General features: G+C 42.8%; 1 protein-coding gene across 1 annotated transcript in view; it reads right to left on the bottom strand.

The window, feature by feature from the left end:
• Positions 1-14,187, bottom strand: part of CCDC33 (coiled-coil domain containing 33) — a 111,804-nt gene that overhangs the window by 58,139 nt on the left and 39,478 nt on the right. Inside the window, exons 7-10 of the mRNA XM_075857754.1 lie at positions 13,248-13,349; positions 13,080-13,171; positions 11,103-11,217; positions 7,625-7,754 (exon numbers count right to left, since the gene is read on the bottom strand). Of these exons, the coding sequence (XP_075713869.1) occupies positions 7,625-7,754; positions 11,103-11,217; positions 13,080-13,171; positions 13,248-13,349 (439 nt within the window). The remainder of the gene's footprint in view (positions 1-7,624; positions 7,755-11,102; positions 11,218-13,079; positions 13,172-13,247; positions 13,350-14,187) is intronic.

The following is a 14,187-nucleotide window of genomic DNA, read 5'->3' on the forward strand; positions in this document are numbered from 1 at the left end:
CAGAATCAAGTTAAAGATGGCTACATCTGTATATAAGCATTGAGGGAAAAGTGGGAAAGTGCTGGAGTGGGTGTACGTATAACCCAGGCTGTTAAGGTGGGTGAAATGAAAAAAAATCCAGGAAACTAGGGTTTCCTCAGAAAACCTAGTTTGCTGAGCTTTTGGTTAAATGTACTTTCTGGGCCTGGATTTTTTTTATGGGATGGTGAGAAGGTTGAATTGGGCTTGTCAGTGCGGGTTTTTCCCCTGACCCATAGTTAGCTCAGGTGAAGTTGCTGAGCTTGTTACTGGGCCATAAAAGACCTGCAGCAAGTGCAGAGCGTCTGAGGTCACACAAGAATGGTGTGGAAAGTCTGATCCGATGAACACTGTACTCACGGTTTATCATCGGTGATGAAACCTGCTGTTTAGTTAGTGCACAGACGGGCAAGGTGTTTATTTTGTTTATGTTGCACCTGTTTCATGCTGGATAAGCACTTGTTTATGTTTGAATTGCAATAAAGCCAAACTTGATTGGTGTCGACATTGTTATTGCCAACCGCACCCCCTATACAAACAGATCCTGACTGCGTACAGTGGCATAAGTCGCCAATCAGCTCCCATTCTAAAAAATGGAAAATTAAAAGAAAACACGTTTACATTTTTTGGGGGGAATGCTTCTGTATAGGAAAGCGCAATAGACTATGCTATAAAAAAAAGAATCTATCCATGGATAGGTTTCGCATATATACGCTTGGTGCTTTCCTAGAACATATCCCCAACGTATTTAGAGAATGAAATGTAAACAGAGCCTGAGTAAACCAAGTACAGTCCTGCCTCAGTGATCCCAGAGACCGAAACTAAAGGGCCTAATTTTCCACTTGCAATGTACCATTCATTTAAGTGTTTTAGACCAGGATCACACATGCAGTTTGGATGCAGTTTTTGACCCAATTTTTTTTTTTAGCCAAACACAGGAGTGGACACTAAAGAAAGGAGATGCATCAGTCTTTTCTTTATACCTTTCTTCCTTTTGGATCCACTTCTGGCTTTTTAGCTCAAAAACGAATCCAAAAATGGAATCAAAACGGTGTTTGTGATCCTGGCCTCATAAAAGCTACCTGCCTGTTTCCTGCCTGTGTCCAACCACCTGCTACCTGACTGTGACCAACTACATGCTACAGCCTGTGTCCTGTTATCCACTGCCAGCCGTTACTCTCATCAGAGGAGTAGCCCAGTGGGTCCACAACCCGCTTGTCATAACAGTTTGCTCAGGCCATGGAGCACGCTGGTAATTGCAAATCTACTCTACAGGCAATTTATGACGCCATCAAGGATATCAGCGATCGTCCAGAAGAAATCCTGCAGTTTATGAACATTTTGACTGGGCAACGAGTGGTTAATCTTTCTCCAGCAACTCTTCAGCCTGTAGAACAACTTGCACATTGTTCACACTGCAAAAGTTCAGGTATTCCATTGCCTCTGCCTCCTCGTTATGATGGGAACCTCGAATCCTGCCGTGGTTTCCTGAACGAGTGTATAATCCACTTTGACCTGCTTGCACACCTGTTTCTTTCTGACCGAGCTAAAGTGGCTTTCATGTGAAGCGTTCAACCGAGTTAACCCCTTGTGGGAACGAGATGATCCTGTAACCACTAACCTACAGACTTTTCTTGCTACCTTTCTTGCTGTTTTTGGAAAACCTGGACGTGTCTCCTCTGCTGCATCAGCCCTACTCAGTCTACGCCAGGGAAATAGGTCTGTAGGCCAGTACGTTATACAGTTCCACATGTTGGCTTCTGAACTGGTCTGGAACAATGAATCCCAGCTGCTATCTGGGAGGGTCTGGCTGGTCAAATCAAAGATGAACTTGCAGGCAGAGAAATCCCTACTACCCTGGATGCCCTCATTGCCCTGGCTACCCATATTGTCCACGGAATGTCTTATAGAGACACCCCATAAAAGAAGAGTACCCCGAGTGACATCCTCATCTCAAGATTATTTTCTGGTCTTGTCTCGTGAAGCCCCTGTAGAACCCATGGAGGATGAACATCTAAAACTCACTCCTAAAGAACCACAGTGTAGATGCAACAACAACCTGTGTCTCTTCTGTGGGGGCAAGGAACACTATGACCCGCAATTGTCCCCTTAAGCAGAGTTCCCAGCAGCTGGGAGTTGTGGGAGTCTTAAATCTAGGGGAGAATATCCCTCTCCAAAGCTATCTGTTCCTGTAGCCCTGTCTTCTGGTAAAACCCATTTTCGGCTGGGTTCACACGACCACATTAACATCCGTAATGGACGGACGTATTTCGGCCAGAAGTCCCGGACCGAACTCATTGCAGGGAGCCAGGCTCCTAACATCATAGTTATATACGATGCTAGGAGTCCCTGCCTCTCCGTGGAACTACTGTCCCGTACTGAAAACATGATTACAGTACGGGACAGTTGTCCTGCAGAGAGGCAGGGACTCCTAGCATCGTACATAACTATGATGCTAGGAGCCCGGCTCCCTGCACTGAGTTCGGTCCGGGACTTCCGGCCGAAATACGTCCGTCCATTACGGACGTTAATGTGCTCGTGTGAACCCAGCCTTCCTGTAAAGGCTTTCCCGGACTCAGGTTCTGCTGGCAATTTCATACAACAGGCTCTAGTTGCTCATCACCAGATAGCTTCTGTGCATTTGCAGATACATTTTTTGTATACATTTTCTGGTGGCCTCTGTCGATGCATGATCTCTCTCCGAACTAGTTAAATTTGTCACCGCACCCCTAGGACTCAAAGTAGGGGCTTCGAATTCGGAGAAGACCTCCCTGTGCATCCTGCCTGACTCTGGCTGTCCTCTGCTCTTGGGGTTATCTTGGCTTCGTATGCATGCCCCACTTATGGGACTTAGGACAAATTCTCCAGTGGAGACCTCGCTGTCTATCAACATGTCTCACCAAAGTTCATTCTGCACCCCTGTCCTCTGTTCCACAGAAATTGTCTACCCCCTCAGTTTGGCGAGTGTGCCAATTTGTTGCTAAAGCCTCAACACAGGGCCAGAGTCAGCACCCAGCAAACCCGGGCAAATGCCGGGCCCACTACCCTTCGGGGGGACCCACTCGGCCGCTGGGTGCTTACGCTGCCGTCATGGCGTTGCTGACGCTCTAGCTGGAGATTCCGCTTCCAGAGGGAGCCCCTGACGTCCATTGTTAATATATGAATAGTAACATCCAGGACCGTAATATCCCCAGCCAGAGCGTTGCCAATGTTCTGGCCCAATGGCACTATCTATAGGGAGGGGGGGGGTGTAATGCTATCTACAAGGGGGTGTGTGGCGCTATCTACAAGGGTGTGTGGGTGTGGCGCTATCTACAAGGGTGTGTGTGTGTGGCGCTATCTACAAGGGTGTGTGTGTGTGTGGCGCTATCTACAAGGGTGTGTGTGTGTGGCGCTATCTACAAGGGTGTGTGTGTGTGTGTGTGTGGCGCTATCTACAAGGGTGTGTGTGTGTCTGTGTGTGTGTCGCTATCTACAAGGGTGTGTGTGTAGCGCTATCTACAAGGGTGTGTGTGTGGCGCTATCCACAAGGGTGTGTGTGGCGCTATCCACAAGGGTGTGTGGTGCTATCTACAGGGGGCGTGTCTGCCACTATCTACAGTGGGCACTGTGGCACCATCTACATAGGGCACAGTATATATGGGGTCCTAACGTCTATATGGGGGCATAAACAGTGCTTAACTTCTATATGGGGACACAAGCTGCAGCTTTCTGTAGTTCTGTAGTGAGTTCCCCCGCAAAGGGGGCGACTAAGTCTGTGTTGGCCAAAGGCCCACATAAACCTGCAACACTTCACTGTTTCCTATCATGTTGGTGCTATGGCCCTCCTGCTGGTTAAGCACACATCTCCAGATGAGACCTTTTAGCCGGTGCCCAGGAGAAAGCTGCCCAAGGAGGTTCTTGATGTTGTGTCAGCCTGTTCTGCCGATACCCAAAATAAATCTGCTGGATCTGAGCCTGCCAGTCCCATGTCTCCTTTGCTAGTTCCTGATCTTCCTCCTGCCGCCTGTAGCGCTCTTCTCATGAAGTGAGATGTCAGAGAGGTATGCAAGCCTATTGCTCAAGTCTTTCCTGACTCTTAGGGATCCGATGTTGAGTCTGAGGACTTTTCAGACTCTGAGGAAGCGGATTGGGAAGGTATTGGTTCGGATTGTGCGGAGGACATTCTTGACACTAAAGAAAGTGGATTGGAAAGACTTTGATCGTGAAGATGTCAACGCTCCAGTCCTTCTCAACTTTGGGCCTGAGAAGAGGGGGTGTAAGGGGGGGGGGGTACTGTAACCCCAGCGTTCTGCACTCATTGGTATACTATCTTTCCCAGCATGCACAGATACCAGGTTACCTATTGTATATGCTGTACAGTTCCTGGATCTCCACACTGCCGTGAATGTGCACTTCCTTCTGCTGCTGGTGTTCCTGTATCTGCCCATAGGCATCTCTTCCTGCATCTTACAGGGCCAGCGCGCGCAGCCTATCCCCGTCAATCCCCATGTATATTAGTCTGCATTCACTGGACACACCCTGCCTGAGCAATATTGGAACAACCTAGTGTTATCCAGCGAAGGTCTCTGTATACATCTGATCCTGTCTTCTATTGCTATCAGTTATCAGCCTGTATACAGTTGTCCGTTACCAGACTGTATCCAGTCTGCTGTGGTTGTCAGTTATCAGCCTGCATGCGGTTATCCATTATCAGCCTGTATCCAGTCCGCTGTTGCCATCTGTGGTCAGCCTGTACCAGTCTGTATCAAGTTCGCTGTTGCTATCTGTTATCTGCCGGTGTTCAGCTGCCTGCAACCTGCCTGTGCCCTCCTACATGTTTGTGTCCAGCTACCGGCTACCTGCCTGTGACCAGCTACCTGATACAGCCTGTGTCTGTCAATGTCTTTCTGGGGGTGGAATGGGAAAAAAAACTGAGATTCCTTCATTTCTTGGGCGGTTTAGTTTTTTGGGGTGCTCACTGTGCAGTAAAAATGCTAATGTTAATTATATTCTGCGGATCCATACGATTACGACGATACCAAATTTATATAGTTTTTTTATGTTTTACTACTTTTACAAGGAAAAAACTGATGTTAAAAATAAAATTTGTGTTTTGTCACCATATTCTGATAGCCATAACTTTTTTTTATTCCATCTATTGAGCGGTATGAGGGCTTATTTTTTGCGGGGAGAGCTGTAGTTTGAGACTTTTTGATCACTTTTTAGTCTATTTTTTGTGGGAGATAAAGTGACCAAAAAACAGCGATTCAGGCGTTTTTAATTCTTTTCTTTTATTTTTTAACAGCATTTACCGTGCAGATTTAATAATGTTATATTGTAATAGTTCCACTTGGGGAAAATTTTTTATTTTTTAAACTTTCAATATTTTTTTTTTTTTTACACAATCAAAAAACTTTAACTATATGTAACTTTTTTTTTTTTTTACTAGTCCCCCTAGGGGATTTGAACAAGCGATCGTTGGATCACTTGCATGATTTACTGCAATACTAATGTATTGCAGTAAATCATTATACTGAAACGCTTCATAGGAATACGAAGATGGCAGACCTGGGAGCATTCATAAGGCCCCCGGGCCGCAATGCCAACCACTGGCATGCCGTGATCGCATTAGAGGGGGGTGGGGGCTTGCAGCAATGCAACGGTTGCTTTTGATCGCAGTGTTTAAGGGGTTAAACGGACGGGATCCAGCTCTTTACTCCTTCCTAAAACACAACATGAACAAAACCAAATTCAGCACCCCCCCCCCTCATTTTTAATCTTGATTCAACAAGAATGTTTGTACAGAATGATCCTTCCTTACCGTTCTTCCTATCTTAACATATCCTGAGACATGTGGTGCGAGACGACCCAATTTGAAAAAGAACATGATTTCGCAAAACTCGAGATGTCTATGCCACATGTGGTTACCCAGTGATTGTGATGTAAGTTGCAGCCCGTTAAGGGTTTTGCTAGCATGCTGCGATATTGTATTGAATGTGTTTCATGAGAAATTGTAATCCTTAACCAAATTCAAGCAAAGGTAAGGATGGACACATCTGTACAGGCCCTCATCATATTCCACCTAGACTAGTTCAACATCCTTCTCAGTGGCTTTCCCTCTAACGCTCTTGTATCCTTCAATCTATCCTCAAATCTGATGCCCAGTTAATTCATCTCTGCTTTTGTTCCTCTTACGCAACTCCTCTCTGCCAGTCCCTTTACAGGATACCCATTGCCCATCAAATTAATTTAAAAATACTGGCAGTGACAAACAAGGCGGCTCACAACCGGTCACTCTTATACATCCTTGCCCTAATTTCCCATTACCACCCATGCGTAATCTCCGGTTTTCACAAGACCTTCTCCTCTGGTCTACTCCTCCCATTATCGTTTATAAGATTTCTACCCTGTGTCCCCATACTCAAGACTCTCTCACACCACCCAAACTTTCTAGTGCAACCTGAATACCTCTTCAGGAAAGTTTAATACTATAATACCCTGTCTTCACTACACAACTGTAGAAACAACATCTATCCTCATCTTATTTAGTTTTAATTTCAAGGGTAGGGGAAAGACAGTAGAGAGAGTCCTGCCCGCAAGGGCTTAGAGTCTGTCACGCAGTAAGATCATGTTTACAGGAACAAACGATCAAAACAAGCAAGTATAATAATGTATTTAAACTTCACATGCACAGCGCCTTGGCGTTTAATGTAGCCTTAAAATAAATAGTGATAGTAAGACCCTTTCCCAAGTACTCTACATTCAGCAACAGTAGGCCACGCAACTTTTTTGGGAGCCACACTCCCCTCCTCAAGATCAGAAGTAGTTTGTCTCGTATTTTATCATGCTCCTGAACTATACAAGTGAAGTCTTTAGACCAGGGGTGCACAACCTTTTCTGCTCAGACGGCTACTTAGGCAAATTGTACCACTCCCAAAGACCGCAATACCTGAGACATGTACTGTATAACAAATAGACAGTATATGACATAAATGTACAATAGGTGGGGGTTCCACTTTTGAGACTTACAACCTATTGGGAAAACACGGAAACAGCTGAGTGCTTCACAACTCCCATAAACTATAATAGAGAGAGCAGCTTGCATGCGTGACCACCTCTCCACATATCTGGTGGATATGCAATAAGTGTATTAAAAAATCCCTCTGGGTAACACTGGCGCACTGTGATGCATATTGGAGGACCTGAGGTGGCGTTGCTTGACACAGGGATTCAAGAGAGAATACCATTAGTGCCATACAAACATAGTCCACCATAAGTCCCACCCACGCAATGCACCATTCGTACTCGCTCCTGTGTTGCGTGTCACCCCTCTTTTTCTTTCTGACATGGAAGATACATGTAAACAGCCACCAAAGGGTGCTTGTTGATTGTTTCCAATGATAACCAGCAGAAGTGTAAATTCTACACGATTATGGACTACAGGTTTGGTAAGACTGTAAAATAATGTTCAAAGCTAGACAAACACTTAAAGCCAAATATATCAACTATAAGTGTGCAGCTTTCTTACATCTTTAGCGGCTAGCCTTTTCTGTACGAGTACGACAACAACAAAAAAGTCAACCACATACATTAGCATCCAACACATTAACCAATAAAAATGTACCAGCAGTGACAGGGTAATATTCAAGGACTAGTGCTGCTCCTTCGCTGAAGAGAGTCACCCCATCTCTTCCTTGAAAGAGATAAGAGGAATTCCATATAGGCTGTGAGGGTGGGAGCCCAGGGAAAGAGATCTATTGAAACAAGAAATATGATGAAAATTAAGTGTCAAATATGATAAAGAGCCCAGAAGGCAGCAAAGCATTGTATTATTTACTGGGCAACACGTATTAAAAGCCAACATTGTAACGCCTAGCGATACATTTAATCGCACCGTGTAAATTGATGTACAAGATATCCATGTTTTAAAACTATACATAGTACCACAACCGGTGATTGTAGATTCGGTGTAATGATTAGAGTGTCTCTCAAAAGCAGTATAAGATAGGAAAGTCAGGAAATGCTAGTGTGACTGTATAATCTTTTATATAGCACATACATTGTATGGTATACTTATCGAATACTCTACATTGTATACCTTTTATTCAATGATTTTAAGTATGACAATACCTTAAGGGCTATAAACACCTTTTGAAGTTTTTGTTTAATAAAAATGTCTATCATTGTGTTTGGTGAAACTTTCTAATTAGTTTTTATAAAAAAATATTTTTACTATTTGAGATACAGCTGCTTTGTATCCTGTATACAGAGCAGCTGTATCTAGAGCTGAAACCTGTATCCGTCAGGTCAGCGGCACTGATGGGTTCAATGACAGCGGGTCCTGCGTGTCTCTGATCATAACATAGATGTGATCGATAACAGGTGGATGCCGCTTTCACTGAATCCCAGTGCCACTGACCTGACGAATTCAGGTCTCAGCGCAAGACACAACAGCTCTGTACATAGGATACAAAGCAGCTGTATCTCAAAAAGTAAAAATCTTTTTTAATAAAAAAGTTATTAGAAAGTTGCACCAAACACAATGATAAACATTTTTATTTAAAAATATATATATTTCTTCAAACGCTGTACATAGCTTTTAAGTTGCTTGTTTTATACCTTCTTGCATTAAACATGCTGTATAGACCTACTTAGGCATGGGGCAAACCTATAGTAGAATGTTATATTCCATCAATGACTGTACGGCAGTTAGGGTATGTGCACACGATAGCAGGCATTTACGTGTGAAAAGACAGACTGTTTTCAAGAGAAAACAGCTGCCTCGTTTCACACGTAAATGCTCCTCCTCACATTTTGCGAGGCTTCTCTGACAGCCGTAAATTTTGAGCTGCTCTTCATTGAGTTCAATGAAGAACGGCTCAAATTCCGTCTGAAAGAAGTGTCCTGCACTTCTTTTGACGAGGCTGTATTTTTACGCGTCGTTGTTTGACAGCTGTCAAACGACGACGTGTAAATGACAGGTCGTCTGCACAGTACATCGGCAAACCCATTCAAATGAATGGGCAGATGTTTGCCAACGTATTGTAGCCCTATTTTCAGGCGTAAAACGAGGCATAATACGCCTCGTTTACGCCTGAAAATAGGTCGTGTGAACCCAGCCTTAGTGGAAGCACTGCAAATATCAGTGCAGATATTCAGTCACATACTATTTATTTAGGATATTCACATGACTTTTCGAAGTTTTAAAAAAAAAAATAACATCTTTTCAAATACCACATTTAGCGCTTGCTTAGCTAATAATGGATCATCTGTTTAAAGTCAAGAGCTGCATTGAGTGTATCTATCGGCAATCCCTCTTGTTGTAAATGATAGACTATATCGGCATCTGTTGATCTTTATGGGTAACTTTCCTTGCCTCAGCAAGCATAACCATTTGGCTTTATTCGCACGCCCATGTCCGGTCCGTGATATACGGTCCGCATTTCCCAGACGGAAGACAGTTCAGGGAGCCAGGCTTTGTAGCATCATACTTATGGAGCCAGGCTCCCTGAACTGTGTTCGGTTGGGGAAATGCGGTTGATATGCGGTCCGTATATCACGGACCTAACACGGTCATGTGAATAAGGAAAATCCATAGAATTAGGCCTCATGCACGCGGTCGTGCATGTAATCACAGTCCGCGATTACGGACACGGCCTGCCATGGACAGCCACCCACATTTTCAGCCAAAGTATGGGAGCACGGTCCGTGGAAAGCAAAAGATAGGACATATCCTATCTTTTGCGGAGGCTTTTTACAGCCCGTACACATTCCCGCAAATATATACGGGAATGTGTCCGTGGTCAATAGAAGTGAATTGGTCCGTAATTGCAGACCATAATTACGGCCCACAATTACGGATAAATTCTACAGTCGTGTGCATGGGGCATAATACAGTAGCAGCAGTGGATGAGATTTGAACAAATTTCATCCACACGCTGCGTAAATGCTAAGCAGAAAAAACGCTCAGAAATTGACACAAAGTGCGTTTTTTTAATCCGCAGCATGTCAATTGTATTGGCGTAAACGCTGCTTACTTGTTGCGGGTTTTCCCCATTGAATTCAATGGGGAGGTAAAACCCGCAACAAATAGCAGATGTTGCATTTTTTTGCAACAGAAAAACAGCGATTCCGCCGCAAGAAACGCAACTCAGAAAAAAAAAATATCTTAAACAAGCTTATCCTTACCCAGAATTCTGTGTTTCTTCCTGCTGGGGTGACGTTTCATCCTATGTGACAGCTGCAGCCAATCACAGGCTGCAGCGGTCACATGGGATGAAACATCAACCCAGGGCTGCAGGACATCGGAGGGATGCGTCACCAAGGTAAGTATCCATTTTCTTTTTTTCAGTGCAGGATTTCTGCGGCGGTCATTCGGGCTGAAAAAATGCTCCACAATTTGGTGCTTTTTTTTGGCCAGAATTCCCTACAGTTCATAGTGTAGATATGCTGTGTGCTTTTACGCAGCGTATCCGCCCTGTGTGAACATACCCTTATGGTTCTCGTGCTGTAAACTACTCATCAGGGACTTTGCAGCAATGAGATCCTACCACCCATAGGTGGTGGAAATAGAGCTAGCAAGGATTGTACATTGAAACAAAGGATTTGTGTTGAGGGTGTTGGAGAAAACAAAATATATAACAAAACAAATTGAGACTTAAAGAGAACCAGTCACCTCTCCTGATGTCTATTTTAGTAAATACTTGTATTCTCTTAGAATTCTGTTTTGTGCCGTTCCTCTGTTGTTACTCCTAGAAATTTATGAATAGATTGACAACTCAATGTTGCCATACCCCTTGCTAAAGGGGCATGTCCCTACAAGTTTCACTCTGTCAGCACAGAGTGGATAATTAGACTGTGTAGGGACACAACCCCAACTGGTAACACCCAGTAGTCAATTTATTCATACATTTCTAGGAGGAATAACAGAGGAAGGGCACAACGTAGCGTTCTAAGAAAAGACGCTCTGGAATTGTTATTTTATAGGGAAGACAATTCACTAAAACGCACATGTCAGGAGAGGTAACATGTAAATAGTTTTAGGCTTTTAGAGAACCTATAAACTCACATACACTAAATACTTTAAAATCATATATGTTTACCTGGGGGTGTCCCTGAATCGCTCTTTGTGGTATTTGGAAACAAGATGGAGCAGGTTCTGGGAAAGTAACCTTGACATGTGACACTCCAGACATACCTGGAAGCTTACTTGTTTTTCTGTAGGACACAATATTTTATGGACACAATTAGAAAAAGCCAAATATAATGATTGAGAAATCTTCATGTTCCTATTTCCAGTAGGAAATTGCATTACTCTGTGACAACTGCAGCAACTTTACATCTTTATTTCAGTCGTTCATGGACATAGACTCATAAATGAAATTATACACACATGATTTGCAAATAAGCAGATTTTAATAATAGTAACTATTAATCTAATAAATTATATCTGTATAGATAGTGAAATCCAATTTCTATATTCGTTAGAGACACTATGAATGCTACGAATACCTGATAAATTACCACTCGCTTTACCAGAAAAGGTAAATAAAATGTTGGGGTCTAAACGCTTATATTCTGCACTGACATTTTATACAGTTTATGGCCAAAAGTATGTGGACACCCCTCCTAATTATTGAATTCTGGTGTCTAAGCCTGATCCATTACAAGCAGGCGCATATAATCAATCACACAGCCATGGCATCTCCATAGACAGACATTAGTAGTATTGGTCATACTGGAGAGCTCAGCCACTTTAACCCTTAAAGTGTACCTCCAATTAGAACTTAATAATTCCCCTAAATAAACAGTGTTTGTAAAGTTAAAAATCTTTGCCTATTGTTTGCTTTACCTCAAGTTCTCTCTTTCTAGTGCATGAAAATCTGTATCAGACACTGTGGTCTGCATGCGCATAGTCTAACGGGCGATGGAAGAAAACAGCAATTCTCTTTTTTGGGGTTGGTGGCCATGCGTAATAGATAACATTTGTTTTTCTGTTGACATATAACATTTTTCATTTTTATTTTTCAGTCAACAGAGCTTTATAAGGGGTTTGTTTTGTCGCGGAGCAGGTTAATGTTTTCATTGGTACCATTTTGGGTTAAATACTGTAATCATGTTTTCAGTACGGGACAGTAGTTCCACGGAGAGGCAGGGATTCCTAGCGTCGTACATAACTATGATGCTAGGAGCCCGGCTCTCTGCAGTGTGTTCGGTCCGGGACTTGCGGCCGAAATACGTTCCGTCCTTTACGGACCGAACATGCTCGTGTGAATCCAGCCTTATAAGTACTGAAAGGGAGCTTATTAGACCCTGACTTAGCCTCACAGTCACTGAAAATCTGGGGACCTTTGTTAGCCCTCTGGCTGCCATAGCAACTGATCGGCACCCCGCTATCATGTTGTGGCGGGACTGATGGTCTTATAGAGGGAGCCCCTCTTCCTCTAAAACCACTTAAGTACTATGGTCATCATTGACCACATCATCTAAGGGATTAAACACCCAAGATCAGAGTGAGCTATGATCCCGGCTATTCCAGCAGAGTGTCAGCTGAGCCCATGCCATTTACATGGGAAGGGGTTAAATGTGGCACTGTTATAGGATGCCACCTTTGCCATATATCAGTGTGTGAAATTTGGGTTAACTGTAAGTGCTTTTGTTGTAAAGTGGAAACGTCTAGGACCACTAACAGCTCAGCCACGAAGCAGAAGACATTTCCAAGGGCAGTCATTGCGACGGATGAGAACGAGACTTTACAGTACTGTTTACCATTACTGGCAATAGATGGATCAAGAGTCAGAATAATTTTATTTCTCAAGTTACTTTTAAAACTAAATGCAGATTTCAACAAGGTCCCACAGAATGAGCTATAAAATCATATCAAAGTAGTCCTTACATCAAGTGGTATTATAAGTGCGTCTTTTCTCTTTACTAAATATGACACTGGACCAGACATAGTTACAATACTTTTGGTTCTTCCTCATTACTATATGATTTCTCGGATCATTAAATAAAAACGAAAAAAATAAGCTACATGTTCAGCAATTATATGTGCCATGTACCCTGTACAACAAACATACCTGTAATCTTTGTAGTTGGGGATAATCCGTGCTAGTGCCAAAAGAGGATAGGCTGGTTCTTGAAGGGAAGTCTCCACTCCAACAAGTAGGACCTATAATTAAAAGCCATAATAACATAGTATCTGGATTACACCACAAAATGTTAAATGTCGGACACTAATAACTCACCTGTAAAGCACTATAAGTAAATCCATTTTGTTGTGCAATGGAGCTTGTTCTGCGCTCAATACTGACGTAAAGGTGGCACCCACCAGGAGCATGGTCATGTGGCTGATAAAGATATAAGAATACAGAGATTTGCGATATACATACAATAACTAAATGCACACTAAGACTGTGTTATAAAATGCTCAATGATATAATCATGCTATACATGTATCACTATAAATTTGAATAGTTAATTTTTTTATATTTTACAAAGATACTATACCTATACTATACTATACTATACTATACACCATCACTGCGTAAAGTAAATGTCCACCTTCTAATAGGTCACTGTTTAGGCCAACATTCTATGTTGATTAATTTATCAATATTTCTTTTTAGTGGTTGATGCCCTGTTTTCCATGTAAGGAACTCCAAATAACTGCACAGACATCAAGTGAATAATCTGACTGCCTACAGCCACCACTAGGGGGAGCTTAGGAACTTCAATGCATACTGCGTTATTATTCTTTCAACATGGTTAAAGAAGTTTTCAGAAAATTAATGTTATTTATGATATAATTAAGAGTTTTGCAATGTACTTTCTGTAATAATTTCTCACAGTTTTCTAGAGCTCTGCTTGTTGTTATTCAGAAAGAACATTCATGGATTACTTACAGTGGTTAAAATTCTGTCCTGGTCATGTGATGGACACACAGGTGATGGGATTGTTACAGTTACAGTATGTGTATAAGAGCTGTGTCTTCGAAGGGTCAGTGCACATGTTGCGTAAATACTGCGGATTTTCTGCAACAGAATTCGTTGCGTAAAATCCACAGCATAAGGGCTTATTCAGACGAACATGATATACGTCCGTGCAGCGCGCTTGATTTTCACGCGCGTCGCACGGACCTATATTAGTCTATGGGGCCGTGCAGACAGTTCCGTGATCTTTGCGCAG

Source organism: Rhinoderma darwinii, chromosome 3, assembly GCF_050947455.1.
Source record: "Rhinoderma darwinii isolate aRhiDar2 chromosome 3, aRhiDar2.hap1, whole genome shotgun sequence".
NCBI lineage: Eukaryota > Metazoa > Chordata > Amphibia > Anura > Rhinodermatidae > Rhinoderma > Rhinoderma darwinii.